This window comes from Suricata suricatta, chromosome 11 (genome assembly GCF_006229205.1).
Source record: "Suricata suricatta isolate VVHF042 chromosome 11, meerkat_22Aug2017_6uvM2_HiC, whole genome shotgun sequence".
NCBI lineage: Eukaryota > Metazoa > Chordata > Mammalia > Carnivora > Herpestidae > Suricata > Suricata suricatta.
This window is the reverse complement of record NC_043710.1, coordinates 14330644-14350626: the sequence shown is the minus strand read 5'-3', so window position 1 is coordinate 14350626 and position 19983 is coordinate 14330644. Positions and strand designations below refer to the sequence as shown.

The window sequence follows — 19983 nt, the reverse complement described above, 5'->3', positions numbered from 1 at the left end:
ATGGTATTATATTATTCACTTTAAGAAATCTCTCAGCTGAGGGAAGACGCAAAGCCCTCTCTACCTGTTGGTCTCACATCACTGTGGTCATCTTATTTTTTGCACCAGCAATCTTTATCTACCTTAGACCACCTACTACTTTCCCCGAGGACAAAATATTTGCTCTATTTTACACCATCATTGCTCCTATGTTCAATCCCTTAATCTACACTCTGAGAAACTCAGAGATGAAAAACACCATGAGGAAAGTTTGGTGTCAAACATTATTGTCAAGGGAAACACACAATTAATTTGAAGAAGTTTATTGGCTAAGCAACTTTCAGAAACAAAAGGGGGGAGGTGTGAATGAAAAAAGTGGGGAAGATCTCATAGAATTTGTAAACTATCACTCTTATTAATTGAATGAATGCAAACAATAGGAGTACAAGTTTAAAGTAATCACTAAGCAAATGTTAATTCTTGTATGCCAAAATTAATTGTCAACTAAGTCAGTTTTGTGGGGTATATCTAGGGAAACCACATGAAAAAGACATTGGGCTAAAACAAATAAAAAATACTATATTGATTAGTGCATTTTAATGATAATATAATTAAACCTTTGGCCTTAGAGGCCAGGCCACACAATGACAGACATTCTTGGGTAGTTTAGAGGTTGAAATCCAAAAACGAAAGTTATAATCCAAAATTAAATGAATTTAAATTTCATATACAACATTTGTATGTACAACTTCTAGTTCATACAGAGATAGAATCTACTTTTAATTGGTTCCTGAGGTTCAGCTCTCCTGATATCCCACTGAAATCAATAATAATAAGTAGTGAAGACAGAATGAAAGTCTAGATTTCAGAATGCTGAAACACACTTAATAGTATTCCATCTATTAGGCAGAATTTAACAACATTACTCAGTAATGTAAGACACTCTATATATTAAAATGTAAGAGTTGACTCCCTGCTACTTGCCTAAACTTGGTAAGTAAATCATTCGTCTTTGGATCCACAGGTTAAGACTTTTCCTACTGCAATGACAGAGAGAAAGCTAGCAAAAGATAAACAAGATGTGATCTAACGACAAAATAAATGAAGAAAAAACCAAAAAGCATTTTGGGTGCCTACAGATATTCATCGCAGTTTTTATTCATAATCTCCAGATCTTGGAAGCATCCAAGATGTTCAGTAGGTGAATAAAAAAACTATTGTACATGTGGAGAATGAAATATGATTGAGCACTAAAAACTGAGCTATTAAGTTCAGAAAATATACGCAGGAAACTTAAATGCATATTTAAAAATAATAGAATTCAATGTAAAGTAGCTATCTTTTAATGATTTCAACTACAGGTCTTCCTTGACTTACAATGGGGTGGTCCCAATAAACTCATGTTTTGTTGAAAAAATCTTAAGTCAAAAATGCATATAATACACCCAACCTACCAAACTTCATAGCTCAGCCTAGCCTACATTGACTGTGGTCAAAACACTTACATTAGCCTACAGGGGGGGCAGAATCGTCAAATACAAGGCTTAACTATAATAAAGTATTTAATATCTTATGTAACTAATTGAATACTGTACCAAAAGTGAAAACCAGAATGACTGTACAGGCACAGAATGTGTTGATTGTTGACCATCGCAATTGATTGGCTGACTGGGAGATGCAAGTCGCTGCCTCTGCCCAGCATCATGAGAGAGTATCACAATTCATATCACAAGCCCAGGGAAAGATTCAAATTCAAAGTTCAAAGTACAGTTTCTACTGCATGTGTATCAGTTTTGAGCAACTGTAAAGTTAGAAAAGGATAAGTCAAACCATTGTAAGTTGGGGACCACCTATACATGACATTCTGGAAAAGGGAAAACTATGGAAACAACAAAAATATCAGTCAGTGGACACCAAGGATTAGGGAAGGCAGAGGGATACATAGGTGGGAAACAAAGGATTTTTAGGGTAGTAAAACTGTTCTGTATGTTACTACATTTGGATATTGTCATTATACATGTCAAAATCCACAGATAGTAAAACACAAAGGATAAACTCTGATGTAATCTAAATTTGGGGAGAATAATGATGTGTCAATGCAGGTTCATTTATTTATAACAAATATAGCACTCCAGAGGGAGAGATTTTCCCAGTAAGAGGTGGAAGGTATATGGGACTTCTGTCGTTTCCACTCTATTTTGTGGTGGAAGTAAAGTTGCTCTAAAAAAGAAAGTTTACTAATTAAAAAGTACCTTGTAGTCCAATACCTAAATGAAGTCATCTTATAACTCAATGAAGAAGAGCCTTCTGAAAAAGATTTTCTACTAGAACCAGATAAAGTCTTTCAACTTTAGTGTAAAGTCTTTTGCTCAGGCTTAATAGTTTAAAAAATTAAGATCACTTAAGAAACACTGCAATTATAACAGAGAAAGAACTGGACAGTGGAATTTTCTGAAAAGCAAGATAGTTACAATTCTGAAAGTTTTAGATTTGGCAAGTGTGATGCAGGAGGTATAATCATTTCGGGAGAATTGCTCTAAGAAGCATAAAGAGCAGAAAAAAGTGATTAAAGAGACAAAATTAAGTAGAGTTTTTATATCAGAGAGAAAATGGACGAATTACTATGACAGCAGCTACTAATGAAGGAATGAAATATTGCAAGATTTGATATTATTTTTGAAAAAACATCACAAAAGATTTGTCAGTCGAAAGATTGAAAGGGTATGTACCTAAAATGACCAATCTCAGAGGCACCTGGATGGCTAGGTCAGTTCAGCATCAGAATCGTGATTTGGACTCAGGCCATGAGCTCAGTCATGATTTCATGATCCTGAGATTGGGCCCCATGTTGGGCTCTGTGCTGGGTGTGGAGACTGCTTCAGATTATCTCTCTCTCCCTGTCTTTCTACAAAAACAAGATGAAACAAGACAAAACAAAATAAAATAAAAACTCAAAACCCCAAAAACTAAAAACTAAAAAAAAGACCAATTTTATTACAAGAAGAGAAATAATTTCATGTGTAGAGTGGGTAGGTCGTTAGAATGAGCAGTCTCATGCAATTGGCAATCAGATTAAGTCACACATTACCAGCATACCATACCACAGGTCCTCTTTGTACTTCTTTAAAATCATCACCTTCTGAAAGTAATCACTATCCTCAACTATAAAGTTGATTAAAATTACCTTGTTTTTTGATTTTGTAGAGAAATAGCAGTGCAGATTGTGCTCTTAAGTTTCTATTTTCTCATTAGCAAGTTTGAGAGATTCAGTCTTCATGTTTTATCTGTATTGCGATCACTTTCATTCATGTATAGTATCTCTCTACTTGGATATGTGATGGCTGATCTATTCTTTTGTTGCTAGACGTTTAGGCCATTTCCCATTTAAGGATATTTTGAGTTGAGCTGCTTGGAACATTTTGAAACATGTGTTTTGGCAAGTATATATCATCCACTGATACATGCTTTTTTAAATAATAAATTTTAATGTGTGTTTATTTGTGAGAAAGAGAAGAGGCAGTGCAAGCAGGGCAGGGGTAGAGAGAGGGGAAAACAAAGAAGCTCAAGCAGGCTTCAGGCTATGAGCTTTCAGCACAGAGCCTGATGTGGGACTCAAATTCATAAACTATGAGATCATGACCTGAGCCGAAGTTGGGACTTAACCGACTGAGCCACCCAGGTGTCCCAGATATGTGCTTTTTACTAAAGATGCACCTAACCACTAGGCCTTGTAAAGATTAAAAATAAAGGTATGAAAATGTTAGAACAGTCAAAATGCAGTGGTATTTGAAGAAATTATGTATATGATATATATTGTGTTATTTAAGTATATATATGTATATATAAAACAAAATAGACTTTAAGACAAAAGCCAAACTCAATTCTTAAAATTATTAAAAATTGATATGATTTTCAACAATTTAACAGTTACAAATTTGAATGTGTATTCATATAGAAAGTTATACAGGATTTATTCCAAAATAATAAGCAGCAAACTATGGATATATAAAAAGTGCTACACTCATCAGCTTGTGAGTGAATAGAAGTTATTTAAAAGAACCCATCTTATTTGATGCTACAAATTTATTCTCAACAAGGGTCAAATTATCTCCAACATTCAGCTCAACTTATCTGATGATAATTCAGTTAAATTAGGAATAAAAAAATAAATGCAAATTTAAGTCTCAAATATATGGTAATATAAGCACTTTTTTAAATTAGTGAAAATCATAATAGAAATAAGAGAATAAATAAAAATAAAACTATAAGGATAGTATTTATCAAAAAAAGTATACCAATGCTTAGAGGTAAATTTCTAGCTTATATTAAAAAAATTCTTTGTTTTTTATTTATTTTTGAGAGGCAGAGCGAGCAGGGGAGGGTCAGAGAATGAGGAAGACACAGAATCTGGAGCTGGCTCCAGGCTCTGAGCTAGCTGTCAGCACAGAGCCTGACGCAGGGCTCTAACTCAGAACTGTGAGATCATGACCTGAGGTGAAGTTAGATGCTTAACTGACTGAGCCACCCAGGCACCCCTCTAGCTTATGTTAAAACAAAAACTACATTATGGCATGCATAGATGATTTGTTAACTCCTAACTGTAAATATACATGATCTTAGCCAAAGTGCTGGGTGTTGTATGTAAGTGTTGGATCACTAAACTCTACACCTGCAATGAATACTACACTGCATGTTAACTGGAATTTAAATAAAAACTTGAAATAAACCTAACTGTATCGTAATTCCCAAAGTATCTTCTATAAATATTTTAAATAATTACCTTAAAATTTTAATGTTTACTTATCGAGAGAGAGAGAGAGAGAGAGAGAGAGAGAGAGAGAGAGAGAGAACCAATCTGGAGAACAGTGGAGAGAGGGAGACAGGATCCAAAGCAGGCTCTGCACTGTCCGCTCAGAGATCTGTGCAGAATTTGTACTCACAAACCATGAGATCATGATCTGAGCCAAAGTCAGATGCTTAACCAGCTGAGCCACCAAGTGGCCCCACATATAAATATTTTAGAACAAACAACATATTGAACTGTGAAATACTGAAAGTTATTCCTTTTGAAATCAAGAAGTGACACTTAGTATCACTAGTTTAAACTAGTTTACATATCTTGAGAGAGAGAGTGGAGGAGGGGTTGAGAAAGAAAGAAAATCCCAAGCAGGCTCTGCACCATCAGTGTGAAGCCCAATGTGGGGCCCAGACTCACAAACTATGAGATCAGGACCTGAGCTGAAGCTGGACACTTAACCTACTGAGCCACTCAGGCACCCCTTAGTATCACCAATTTAAATTAACATTATTCAATATTATACTAAGGATGCTAGCCAATCAATAAGTCAAACAAACAAACAAACAAACAGAAAAGGAAATAATAAAAATTGTGTCAAAAATGATGAATGGATCAAGAAGATGGGGTTTATCTATACATGGCAATGAGAAAGAATGAAGTCTGGCCAAAGGTAGCAAAGTGGATGGACCTGGAGGGTGTCAGGCTAAGCGAAATAAGTCAGGCAGAGAAGGACAGATACCATATGTTTTCACTTATAAGATTAACAGGAGAAAACTAAAAGAAAACCATGGGGAGCAGAAGGGAGAAAAAGAGTTAGGGAGAGGAAGGGAGGCAAATCATGAGAGACTCTTGAATACTGAAAACAAACTGAGGGCTGAAGTGGGTGGGGGAAAAGGAACACCCATATAACTGGGGGTTATATGGAAACCAACTTGACAATAAGCTATATTTAAAAAAATGAATGGGATACTCTTTCTGTAGACCTTACACAAATTACAAGATGTAAGAGAATATTTTGAACAATTCTATGCTGAATTTAAAAAGACGGACAATGCCAAGTTTTGGTAAGGTTGTGGAGAAATTGGGAACTCACATACGTTGCTCATGAAAATGTAACACGGCACCACCACGTTTAAAATGCTAACATTTTAACATATAATCCAGCAATTTAACTCATTAGTATCAATCCAAAAGAAAGGGATAATATATCTCCACACTAGACTTATACATGAATGTTCACAGAAGCGTCATTTATTATGGCCATTAACTGTACGTATTTCAGAAGTCCATCAACAGGTGAATAAGTATACAAAATATGGTAGAGCCATACAGTGAATATTAAGTAATGAAGAGGAACTACCCACAATACATGATAAACCTCTAAAATATTATGGTAAATGAGGAAGGTAATAAAATTACACCCAGTTGTGTGTTTTCAATATTTCACAAATGAATCAAGGGAAAAACTGATGTATCTTTGAGGTTCTCTAGATCTCTGACCAAAGCTCTGCTGATTCCTATATGTCCCAGTGGTAGCTGTAAATGTGTATAAAACTTAGAGCCTTGGGGCATCTGGGTGGTTCAGTCAGTAAAGTGTCTGACTCGACTTCAGCTCAGGTTATGATCTTGCCATAGGTGAGTTGGAGCCCCAGATTGGGCTCTGTGCTGTCAGCAAGGATTCTGGTTGGGACTCACTGCCTACTTTCTCTCTGTCCCTCCACTGTTAGTTCTCTCTCTCTTTCTCTCAAAAATAAATTAAAAAACAACTTGGATACTCAGTTCCATCTGGTGCCCAGAAATGACAATTCTCAGGGTAAAGGTGGTGGCTGCCCTTCACCTCAGCCCTGTTTTTACCCCTCATTTTAATCCCTTTCCTTCTAGTCCTTCTCCCCTTAGTAGCTCTCCAGTCTCTTCAGAGATGATTCTCTGTTTTTCATCTTTTCCACCTTTTCATGTAGGAATGCGTGTCTGCTGTCAGTCACTCTATCCCATCCAGAAATCTGACATTCATATTTGAATCTGATCTATAAAGGGTCTGCCTGTTAAATATGAGTCTGCAGACTTGAAGAATGAAGGTGCCAGCATTCTAACAGACAACTATGATCCCACTGCTCCCTCAGAAACTGTGGGTAATATCCCATTGTCCTTGGAATAAAATGTAACTTTACATAAGAGTAGTGTTGTCTGTAGAACAACTATTTTGATCTCAGGATTTACAATGACAGACGAGGCTGCGGTTTATGCCAGGTCAAACATGGCATAGATTCTGACCCTGCCATATTTGAATTGTGAGGTTTTGAGCAATTTGCTTCAACTTCCTGAGTCTTCTTTTATTAATTCATCTGTACATTCTGGATAAGTGGATGACTCAAAGAATGTTTTACCACAATAAATCTATTAGATTGGCTAAAATATGGGACAAAGAATGTTTTACCAGAATAAATCTATTAGATTGGCTAAAATATGGGAAGCTGGTGAGGATCTGGAGCAATGGGAACTCTCATTCTTTGCTGGGTGGGAAAGCAAAATGGTGCAGCCAGTTGGGAAGACAGTTTATCAGTTTCTTACCAAACTGTCATATTCGTACTGTACAATCCAGGGACCTCATTCCTTGATATTTACCCACAGGAGTTGAAAACTTACATGCACATAAAAACCCCACACACAGATATTTATTAATAAAGCTTTATTCATGACTGTCAAAATGATTGAAAGCAGCCAAGATGTCCTTCAGTAGGTTAGGAGAGATAAGCTGTGTGACATCAGACAGTGGAGTATTATTCAGCACAAAAGACATGAGTTATCAGGCCATGAAATATGTGAAAGCACCTCTCACTGTCTTCCCCATGGTACAAGCACTCAACTTTAACACACAAGATTCCTCTTGATCTTCTCTGCCACTAACTTGCCAGTTTCATATCTTACTAATTAGACATTTACAAGCTCAGTGTCCAGCTTATAACCTGACACACAGAAGGGGCTCAATAATTAATTATTGAATAAATAGATGAATCAATACCCACAACCATATAGAAATAATAAGGCTTTCTGCCTATTCTTTTTCACCTGATAGCCTTTGTTCTGGATTCTTTCCTAGAATACTTTCACCCCAACAGGTGCCTCTTCACACTGATGATTCTCCTTCATGCTTTGTGTCCATTTTAGATGTGTTTTCATCTAGGAAGTCTTCCTGAACCCCCAAGTCTTTGTCTGTGTCCCCCAAACATGATTGCATAACATCTGTGCTGCCACTATCTTACCATTTATAACATGGTGTTGTCATTTTCTGCTCCCTATCAGTGTCTGTCAGTGGATCCTAAGCTCTGTGAAGGCAAAGTCTGGGTCCTTCTCTATTCACCACTGAATCCAGAGCAATGATCAATGTGTTTGATGTACCCTTAGGCTCAAGAAATTTGTTGACTAATGAGTGAGGGATGGAAGGATTGAATGGAATATATTTATCCTGAAGTTGTTTTGTGGATAAATGGAGCCACATATTTATTTTTATTTTTTTAACATATGGAATTATTTTCCATCATTTACACTACAGTGGTTACAATTACACTCCAAACAGAAAAGAAAAGTAAAAAATCAAAACCCCAACTTCTATTTCATGTAATTAGACTATACAGAAATTAGAGGTTATGTAACAACTAGTTAATCACCTAATTTCACAGCTATCTGATGGGGGCCCTTTGCTTTTAAAACCCTAAGGAAGAAAAATTTTTGACTTAAATTTAGGGACACCATATACTGTCAGCCCTGATGTATAAAAATGAGAGAAGTATAAATAAGAATATGCAGGAATTTACAGATAATATATATACATATATAGTCAATGTTTATGGCTTCTTTCTCTTGCCCACGTTTCTGCTCCCCTCAATGTAGAATGTATAATTCATAGCAGTTTTTTTTTAATTTGGTATGTATTCCTTGCTGAGATGATCCAAAATGTCCTTTTGATCCTTGCTTCAGTTGAATCAATGTTGTGCTCCAGGAATATTAATTATCCCCTGAAATATCTTTCCTACTAAACAATTTCCTAATGGCATTTTTCATCTGGTCGTTTCTCAAGGTATAGATTAAGGGATTTAACATAGGTGTTATCATAGTGTAGAAGACTGCCACTGCTTTATCAGTAGGTAAAGTAGCTGCGGGTCTCATGTACTCAAATATGCAGGGCACAAAGAATAAGACAACCACCGTGATGTGGGAGACACAGGTGGAGAGGGCTTTGCGCCTTGCCTCCAAGCTGTGGTTCCTTAGGGAGCGCAGAATGACCACATAGGACACCATCAAGAGAAGAAAGTTTAAGACACAGATGAATCCACTGTTGGCAGCCACAAAGAGCCCTAGAGTGTGGGTATCAGTGCAGGCCAGATTGAGCAAAGGGTTCAGATCACACATAAAGTGGTCTATGACGTTAGGGCCACAGAAGGGTAATGGGATGATGAAGAGGATCTGTATGGTTGCATGGAGAAAGCCTCCCACCCACACCACTCCCATTAGCAGGCCACACACCCGCCGACTCATGATGGTCGTGTAGTGCAGGGGCTTGCAGATGGCCACATAGCGGTCATAGGCCATCACAGTAAGCAGGATGACATCAGCACCTCCAAAGAAATGTTCCCCAAAGACTTGGGTCATGCATTCATTGAATAGGGTGGTCTTCTTTTCACGGAGTGAATCTGCGATCAATTTAGGGTTATTGACAGAAGAATAGCAGGCATCAATGAAGGAGAGGTAGGCCAAGAAAAAGTACATGGGGGTCTCCAATAATGAGCTGGAAATGATAGTGACCAGAGTTAGAACATTTCCTACCACAGAGATGATGTAGACGACCAAAAACACAACAAATATGACTTTCTGCATCTTTGGATTCTCTGTGAGTCCCAGTAGAACAAACTCTGTCACGTTGTTCCTATTCTCCATTTTTTCATATCATGGTTCATTACATTACCTGAAAAAGGTTTTTTTTGTGATTAAATACAGCCTTGACCTTATTAAGCTTCTTAATGTAGTAAATAATAAATTCCTAGACTCTACTATCTCATATTCTCATGATGTTTGTTCAGATAGAAAATAAGTCCTGAGTTCCTGGATATTACTTAAATTATCTCCTGGATGAATGTTCTGTTGCAAATAGACATGAGAAACTCTTATAAACAATTAGAAGACCGTATTTGTGCATCACCTGAGATGGCGAAGCATAACAGGAAGCATTGCATCATAAACGTAGTGGTAGCTGAATAAGAAAAGGGAGGTGGAACTTGATGTAAAGTCTCTGAGTGCAAAATTAAGGAATTTCCCCTTTATTCTTTGAGAATCCAATTGAAAATACAAGTGGAAAAATGAAGATGAATTTGAGAAAGGGGGTAATAAGGGATATAATTTTAGTAAAGATCATACTGTGTCTTAGATGAAGTTGGGTGAGTTTTAGTAAGGAGATGGAAACCAGAGATAGAAAGCCCAGTTAGGAGATTATTTATGATAGTTGACATAGGAGTAACAGGGCATGGGGGGTTGGTATGTGAAGAAAGTATATCAAAGCTACTATAAAATATAATTCATAGTGCTTATTGTCTAAATACAATAACAGTATATTTGCTAATAGTTTGTATGTATGTTAATAACTGATTTCTATATTTATGCCATAGTAATAAGTATTCTGTCCATATATGATCCTACTTAATGTTGATAACATCCTTTGTGGTTGGTATTATCACACCCATTTTTGGGATAAGGAAACAATATCAGAGACTTATGTTGATGGTAAAAATAACAGTAATATTAGCTAAAATTAAATAATTAGTGGCTCTAAGTTTTTGGAGACATTTCCTGATTTAATCTCCACTAGAAACCTGTAAGATAATTACTGCTATTTTTTAATACTTATTTTATAAATTATTTAATAGAAACATGACAAGTTAAAGATCCTGCCAATATCAAGATGCTGATTAAGAACAGAACCAAGTTTAGTAGCGGCATACTTGTTAATTTTTTCTTAAAATTCTTACCCATGCTCTCTAGTCTCATAACTAACAACACTGAACTAGTAGTGTCTTCTTTATATGACTATCATAATTATAATTCCTTTATTACTACTTTGGAGGCAAGCATATATAAAATGATTTCATTAGCAAACACACACACACACACACACACACACACTGACATGACTGAACTCCCAAATGTCAAATAAAATGTGGCATTACATAATCTTTTTATCTTGATTTCTCCCTCAGATCTAGTTCTCCCTATTATAATTCACTTGCAAACAAAACATCTGCAAAACATTGAAAAGGATTTCCATTGTTGTTGAGTGTTGTGATTTGAAAACCAAAAAGACCAGATTAGAATCCTCATTCTTCTCCTTACATATTCTTTAATCTGGAGTATATTTTTAGCACATAACATCCTAGTTTCCTCACCTTTAAGGCAAGATTAATAACATCCATCTCACAGCTTTTTATGAGAATTGATTGAGGACACATATTTGAACATATCACCACAAGGTTGTGCACACAGAGAACGTTCATCTATTTTTAAGCTGTTTATGCATCTAGGATATAACAATGATTGACATTTTGAGTGATAATTATGCAAATATTTAATTATGCAAGCAGTTCAGGAAAAATCAACTCTAATTTTACTTTTAAAGGAGGCATACAGACTCAATTATCCATAGCCTTTGTTACCAGAAAGGATTTTCCCCGCATGCTTGGACTAAATTGCTGATGATATATGTCTTTTATATTCATACTTAGGTCTTTTCTATGTGAGAAGTGTATTTATATTTTGTTTTTCCTCTCATGGCAAATCTAGACTATTAAGCTAGACACCTTATTGCAAAAGTATGTGGCCTGTCGACAGAGAGCTGGGTCCTCTAATTGGCTTAAATTCTATGAAGTTCAAAGTTTTCATCTGTCAACTTAGGTTAATATTTACCAAATATCTTTTGAAGAAACGAGGTGAGGATGAAATACTCTATTGCTATGTTTGAAGGGACTAAATACATATGGGAAGTAAATACATATGGGAAGTTTAATACATATGGGAAGTAAAAATCTTTAAGATGCATCAGCAATATTATAAACTTACCTTACAGATATAGAAGATTTTCATGATGTTTGGAGGATTTTGGAAATAATACCATCCTCAAATTAACCCTCTCTGGACAAATAACTTTCAATATGAAAGATATGACACACTTAGAAAGAGACTCCTTAAGTAATTCTCAAATTATCAGTTTTTAATAAAGTGTTTTTTAAGTCAAAAGCTTCCCCTTTAGCCTAAAGCCTCAAAAAGTTTTTACAGAACACCTGGAATTTGAATCTAGAATGGATTCTTTTGTAGCACTATGGAGAAAAGAGCTACAGATACCATTGGTTCCATAGACCAGAAGCAAGAAGTATGGAGTAAACACATTCAACTGGGTCATTCAAACCATAATGATTCTTGCTCCAGGAAATGTGATCAACAGAAATAATTTCCAACTTGCACTGCATGGATATTTAAAGAGGTTTCCATAAAGGCTCAAGGACCTTGTCTTGTAGCTGCCTCTTTCTCTCCCAGGAATTAATTATCTCCTCCGATGGAAAGGCTTTGTGTTAAAGCCATGCTAAAGAGACATGTTTGACCTACTCCAATTTTTAATAGGGCATTACATTCCCTGTACTCTGAACCTAACATGAGAGAATTTCCTTTCTCTGCATAAAATTTGGTTTCTAAGAAACCTGCATGTCCTGTGAATGGAAAATTACCATAATTCTCTAGTGTTCATTTTATAAACATTGTGTTACTTGAATACGTGCAGTTACCTGTGATGTCATCAATGCTGACTCATGTCACAGAGAGAACTTCTGTCTCCTTAGCAATAGTAAAACTTTCTTGGAACCTGCTAAGGATTGCTTGAGAGTTAAATCCATGAGGACGTAAGATCATGACAGCCGTTTTAAAGATCTTGACTTCAAAAGGTGTTTGTCACATTCATCAGGAAGGTAGGAGGTGAATAAAAACTCATTTAAGCCAATTTGAGCAGGGGAGGGTCAGAAAGAGAAGGAGGCGCAGAATCTGAAGACAGGCTCCAGGCTCTGAGCTAGCCATCAGCACACTGCCTGACATGGGGCTTGAAGCCACGAACCGTGAGATCATGACCTGAGCCGAGGTTGGATGTTTAACCCACTGAGCCACCCAGGCACCCCTAGTGTTCATCAATGAGTCATCTTTGGGCCTTATGGTCTGGTCAGTATGGAATACTAGGCAACATTGAAATTGTGAGAGATACCAGAATACAAGGGGAGAGTCCTAGTTGTTTCACATCTTTGTCACTTGATACTGTTCGTTTTTCCTTCAAATCATTCTAGGAGATGTGTGATATATTGCTGTGGTTTTAATTTCTTTCCCTGATGGCTAATAAAGAGATTTTTTCATATTATTGGCCATCTGTAAACCTTCTCTTGTGTAGTTTTGTTCCAGTCCTTTGCATAATTTAAAAATAAGCATTCTCGTTTCCTTACCACTAGTTATAGTTGTGCTTTATATAAAGTACAGGTCTTTGTCATAAATATGTTACGTGTACATACAAAATGTTCCCCTAGTCCATGGATTGAGTGTTCATTTCAATTTTTATTATTTTAAAAAACTTTTTAATGTTTTTATTTATTTTTTAGAGAGAGAGAGAGCGTGTGAGCAGGGGAGGGTCAGAAAGAGAAGGAGGTGCAGAATCTGAAGACAGGCTCCAGGCTCTGAGTTAGCCATCAGCACAGTGCCTGACATGGGGCTCGAAGCCACAAACCGTGAGATCATGACCTGAGCTGAGGTTGGATGCTTAACCCACTGAGCCACCCAGGAACCCCTAGTGTTCATTTTATAAACACATTGTATTACTTGAATACCTGAAGTTTTAAAACTTTGACAAATACTAAGTATTATTTTTTATGATTAGTAATTATTGTTTTATATTTAATAAATATTGATGTACCCTTAAGGTCAAAAAAAAAAGAGAAGAAGAAAAAAAAAGAAAAAAAATAAAGGGTGTCAGAGAGGACAAAGAACAGTGGACAGTCTAAAAGTGTATGACCAGTTGAGGGGAGGGGTAAGGATGAAATACAGGAGAATATATCTGGATTGCAAGAAAGTAAAAAAAGGGAGAAAGGAGAAAGGAAAATAAGGAGTAAAAAAAATTTTTTTTAATTTAAGTAAAAAGAAAAAGGTAATAATAAAAAATTAGCACAAAAAAAGAAGAAAAGAAGAACAAAATGAAGAAAAAAGAAAAAGAAAAAAATTTTTTTAAAAAAGCAGCAGCTCCCCTTTGTGGATAGGCGTGGTTTGGTGTGGTAGGTCTAGGAGGCTGCTCTCAGAGGCTCTACTTTGGTGTCTGAAGAGATTAGATAGGTGGCACGCCAAGCTCCGCTGGAACTAGGCACTGTAAGACACTCTAATGAGTCTGATCTCCTTGTGTCGCAGTTGAGCTGAGTTGTATTTTCCAGGCCTGCCTTGGTTCAAAGGTCCAGTCCATGCACTTTTATGCTGCCACAGATGAGATGTATTTACTTTGGTGGCTGGCTTCTTAGCGGGAGGAATCCGTTTGTCTGGGCTCAGGCAGGGATTTTGGCTGCCCCTGCCTGAGGCGAGGTGTACAGCCTGAGGCGAGATGCACAGCAGGAGGTGAAGTGTGTGCTATCACAGACACATATGCTATTCCCAAACCCCAGCTAGGATTGAGATCACGTTGGGGGATAAATGAGTTTCTCTAGGCTTTGTGAAGCTGTTCCCCAGGTGCCCTGTGCTGGCGGAAATGAGCTGGAAGCTCCTGTAGCCTGAGCGTGGGCCCAGGCCTCCAAGAGTGCCAACTCCCTGCTGGGGTTGCGTAGTTGTGGGGGTTATTTTTTCCCTGTTGGCACCTGGGATTCGGGATTCGTGAGGTCAATGCTAGGGGCGACATGCACCGTGGAAATGAGGTGCGTGCTCCCACTCCCACAACCGAGGTCAAAGTGAGCACCCCTGGCGCAGCCATGCTACGGCTGCTGACTCCCTGCCCAGAAGGCGCAGGGCTGGAGCTGTTCTTTCCCTTGCTCAATCTGGGTTCGGGATTCGGACTACCCAGCAGTTATCTATAGAGCGAGTTTCTCTCTCCAAGCGTGGTTAAGCATTCTTTACCTCTTCCCCAGAGACAGTACTATGAGCATGTTCAGTCTCTCTGTCTCTTCCCTTTGTCTGTCAAGCTCCATGCGATTGCCCCGTTTTAAGCTGGGGCTCCCACCTCCTCTGCCTGTCTTGAGCTGGCTCGTTTTTAAATCTCCCCAGTTCGCACTCACTCACTCAGGTATCTTTGAGGTTGTCTTCTTTCTGGAGTCCGTATTTTCTCCTTCCACTCTTGCAGATGAGAACAATGTCCTTCTCAGTTCGATAGATGGGGCAGACGAAGTTTACAGAGCTCCCTTCCTCTCCGCCATCTTGGCTCCTCCCCCTATCTTTTCTTATTGAGAAGCCTGGCTAAACGTTTATCAATTTCTTTTATTTTTTTCAAAAACCAACTCTTGGTTTTATTGATCTGTTCAACTTTTTTTGGATTCTATATTGTTTATTTATGCCTTGATATTTATTATTTCTCGGCTTCTGCTGGGTTTGGGGTGCTCTTGCTGTTCTCCTTCTGATCCTTTAGGTTCACTGTAGATTTTGTGTTGTGCTTTTTCTAGATTCTTGATATAGGCCTAGATTGCAATATACTTTCCTCTTAGGAGTCCCTTTGCTGAACCCAAAAGAGTTTGGATTGTTGTGGTTTCATTTTCATTTGTTTTCATATAGTTTTTAGTATCCTGTCTAATTGCTTGATTGGCTCAATCATTCTTTAGTAGGGGGGGGATCTTTAACCTCCATGTTTTTAGAGGTTTTCCAGACTTTTTCCTGTGACTGATTTCAAGTTTAATAGCATTGTGATCTGAAAGTGTGCATGATATGATCTCAATTCTTTTATATTTATTGAGGCTGCTTTATGACCTAGTATTTGTCTACCTTGGAGAATGCACCATGTGGACTCCAGAAGAAAGTGAATTCCATAGCCTCAGGAAGTAGAGTTCTAGATATATCTGTCAAATCTATCTGTTCCAATATGTTGTTCAGGTCCATTTTTTCCTTAGTGATTTTCTGTCAAGTCGATCAATCCTTTGCTGTAAAAGGAGTATTAAAATCTTCTGCAATTAGCACATTCTTATCATTCAGATTGTTTCTGTTTGTGATAACTGTTTTATGTATTTGAGTGCTCCCAACTTTAGTTTATAATCCCCTTTTTCATCTCTTGTTACTGTCTTTAATTTAACGTCCAGTTTGTCTGATATAAGTATGGCTACTTTGACTTTCTTTTGACTTCCAGTTGCATGATAGATATTTCTCCATCCCTTCACTTTAAATCTGAAGGTATCTTCAGGTTTAAAATGAATCTCTTGCAGAGAGCAAATAGATTTGGTTTTTTATCCATTCTGCTACTCTATGTCTTTTGATTGGGGCAATTAGTCCATTTAAATTCAGTATTCTTATTGAAAATTATAGATTTAGAGTCATTGTGTTCTCTGTATGGTTCATGCTTGTAGTGGTGTCTCTGGTACCTTGTGTTCCTTTTAATATTTCTCTCAAGGGTTTCTTTTAGGATTTCTTGTAGGTCTGGTTAAGTAGTGGTGAATTCTTTCACATTATTTGGAAAAACCTTTATCTCTCCTTCTATTCTAAATGGCAGGCTTGCTGGATAAAGGATTCTTGACTGCATATTTTTTCTGTTCATCACTTTGAAGATCTCTGCCAATCCTTTCTGGCCTGCCAAGTTCCCGTAGTTAGATAGGTCTGTAACTAACCTAATAGGTTTTCCTTTGTATGTTAAGGCCCCTTTATCCCTAGCTCCTTTGAGAATTCTCTCTTCAATCTTATATTTTGCCAGTTTCACTATAACATATCATGCAGAAGATCAATTCAAGTTATGTCTGAGGGGAGTTTTCTGTGCCTCTTGGATTTCAATGTCTGTTTCTTTCCCCAGATTTGGGAAGTTCTTGGCTATAATTTGTTCAAGTACCCCATTAACAACTTTCTCTTCCTTTTCTTCTTCAAGAATTCCTATGATACGGATATTGTTCCATTTGATTGTATCACTCAGTTCTCAAATTCTCTTTTCAGGATCCCAGATTAATTTATCTCTCTTTTCTCAGCTCCCTCTCTTTCTATAAATGTGTCTTCTAGTTCACCTATTCTCCTTTCTACCTTTTCAATCCATGCAATGGCTGCCTCCATTTTATTATGCATCACATTTATAGCAGTTTTTAAATGGTCACAACTATATTTAAGGTCTATTGTCTTTGTAGCAATAGTTTCTCTCATGTATTCCATGCCTTTTTCAAACCCAGTGATTAGTTTTATGCCAATTGTTCTAAATTATTGCTCAGTTATGTTGCTTATATCTGTTTTGAGCAATTCTGTAGCTGTGACATCTTCCTGGCATTTCTTTAGAGGAGAGTTCTTCCTTTTTGTCATTTTGGTAGCTTTCTTTCTCTGGTGAGTTTTAAAAGCTTGTTATGTGCTCTGCACCTGTGAGTTCTGCTATATTAAAGAGGCTCATTGACTGTCCTGGCGTTGTCTGTTCAGGAGCTGTTCTTTTAATGGTGGTGTTTGGTCTCTCTTGTTGTGTCTTTGGTTATTTTATTTTGCTACTCATAGTGATATTTGGGACTCTCCACCATGTGTACTTTGGCTTGTTTCTTGAGGTAGCCCTGAAAAGTAAAACAGACAGACAAGCACACAGGAATCAAAAGTATGCAAATGCACAGACAAATCAAACAAACAAGCAAACCAACAATGGGAAAAATGAGAACAAAAATAAGACAAGACAAAGAATGGTCTAAAAGCATAAAGCCAGAAATAACAGCTATAAATAAAGACCAGGGTGGAGGTAGTGCCGATGAAAGAGCATATACAAAAAGAGAATTGACAGGGGTGGAGAAGAAGTGAAATTGAACATTGACCAGTCAGAGAGACTAAAAGGCTTAATTCAGAGACAGAAAGAGGAGAATATGGTACGAGGTGAGGAGAAAAAAATAGATAATATTACCCAATGAAACTGTATAGTCTGATTATTCCAGAGAGAGAGAGATAGGAAGGTTGTGATGGAGGTGTAAAATATGCAAAAAGAGAATGGATTGAATGTGACTGTTTAACCAAACGATGACCAGAGTGCCCAGTACAGCGGAGGGGAATGATAAAAATGAGATAATGGAGGATATATCTGAATAGCAAGAATTGATCTAGAGTTAATCAAGGCAGTCCATCAATGTGGGTCTTGCCCTGTGCTCTGGAATGAAAAAAAAAAAAAACCGAAAGGCAGCTCTCCTGTACTGATGGGCATCATTTGGTGAAGGCAGGTCTCACCTCTATTTGGTCTCATGGCCGCTCCCTGAGACCCTGCCTTGGTGATTGTGGGGAGTAAAATGGCGGTGCCCCAGTCCTTTCTCAAACCAAGTGTTGCAACTCACTCTTTTGGATCTGATCTTCCTGTGTTGCAAGCATAGCCAAGGTGGGCCGAGTTGTATTTTCCAAGTACCGCCTCATTTCCAGAACTTAGTCCAGGGACTTTTATGATACTGCCCTAAGTTTACTCCTGCAGGCCAGGCAAATTCATAGCCAAGGATTAAATAGGGTGAGTAGGGGAACAGTTTCTCCTGGCACTGCCTGAGATCAGGGCGCTGAGCCCAAGGAAAGTGCCCCAGCTAGAGAAAGGATCTCTTTCTGAACACTTTGAAGTTACTGATGGGATGATAAGATCCTTCCCTGTCTTGGGACAACGCTTTTCTCTTCTCCAGAGACTATGTTTTGAGAGGTTTCAACCTCTCTTTCTCTTCCCCTTGTTTCTCTGTGAGAGAATCAGCTGGGAAGAATCAGATGAGAGAGGAGGGGCAGAGGACTAAAGTAGGCCGTGTGCTGACAGCAGGAAGTCTAACACTTAAGATTACTTAAATATGAAAAATAATTGTACTTATATGTGAAGATTCTAAATTCCAGCAAGATAAGTGTCTCATCCCAAATGATAGCCAGCGAAAGGCACATCTGGGATTCAGATCAGACATCAGACTTCAACGTATGAAATGGTAAACATGAAATCAATCTGGACATCTGGTAAATGCATCTCACATAAAGTGGTCTCTTCTAAATACTTAAGATGAAGATCTGATTAAGTTTTGACACTGTTGCTTGGTGCATCCTTCAGTCATCTTCTTGTTACCATTTACATGTGCAATCATGTGCACCCATGTATGCACACATGAAGATAACCATACCTCCTTTCAATATTCCTATCACAAGCACAAAAATTAAATTGTTTACACACAATTATGAGTCTAGCTCAATAAAATGTTAAAAATCCTTTAAATTTTGTCGCTGTGCCATCATCGAATGACCAAAACTATTAACATTTTCTTATATATTTTGTTGATGCAATTGAGGTTTCACTATAAGTAGACTGTACAAGTTGGGAAACAAAATATGACTCTTAACTACACATTTCAAAATTTAAGTGTAATCTTGAAATATGCAAGACATTATTTTATTATTTTAATAAAGATCCAGATCCTGTGTAAAGTGTGATAGTACTGTTCACAGTCAGTGTAGGGTTACTAAAACATCTTAGCCAAGGTCAGATTCTACTATGCTAAGTTACTAGCTGCCTAGTCTTGTCAGTTTTCTCTTGTGCCTCTGTGGAAATATTCAGAATATCATCTCATAGGGTCATTATGTGCATTAAATTGTAAAAATCCCTTTTAAGCACTTCATACAATTACTAGCATATTGTATTGACTGTTATCAAATATTGCTACTATACTAGCCATCATTAAAATTTAAACGATTAAGTACATATGAGAAAGAGCAGACTCTATGTTTATTGAGTTAAGAGTCTGCTGAAAAGATGGGAGAAGAACATCAATATTTAAAGGATATGCAAAAAGCCCTCAAAACAAAACCAAAAAACTTGAGATTATGAAAAGGGAATCAAATGATCTGGCAAAATGAGTTACAGGGAGTGTAATGGGATGACTTGGGGGGTGGAATTAGATGGAGGAAAGGTGATAAAATGAGGATAAATTTTGTGGGAATGATAACATTTATGTTTGACTGTAATCATTTTAGGGGAAAACAACTACCTTCAATATTAATAAATAATTAGTCTTGGT

At 37.3% G+C, this 19983-nt stretch overlaps 3 protein-coding genes across 3 annotated transcripts in view; 1 reads left to right on the top strand and 2 right to left on the bottom strand.

Annotated features, from left to right (window-relative positions):
• Positions 1-290, top strand: part of LOC115306344 (olfactory receptor 4P4-like) — a 9762-nt gene extending 9472 nt beyond the window's left edge. Inside the window, exon 3 of the mRNA XM_029956687.1 lies at positions 150-290. Within this exon, the coding sequence (XP_029812547.1) occupies positions 150-290 (141 nt within the window). The remainder of the gene's footprint in view (positions 1-149) is intronic.
• Positions 1-19983, bottom strand: part of LOC115306340 (olfactory receptor 4P4-like) — a 161688-nt gene that overhangs the window by 52474 nt on the left and 89231 nt on the right. The window lies entirely within an intron of this gene.
• On the bottom strand, positions 8780-9722 carry LOC115306341 (olfactory receptor 4C46-like). Its single transcript, XM_029956683.1, has one exon. The coding sequence runs from the start codon at positions 9707-9709 to the stop codon at positions 8780-8782; it is 930 nt and encodes a 309-aa protein (XP_029812543.1). The 5' UTR covers positions 9710-9722.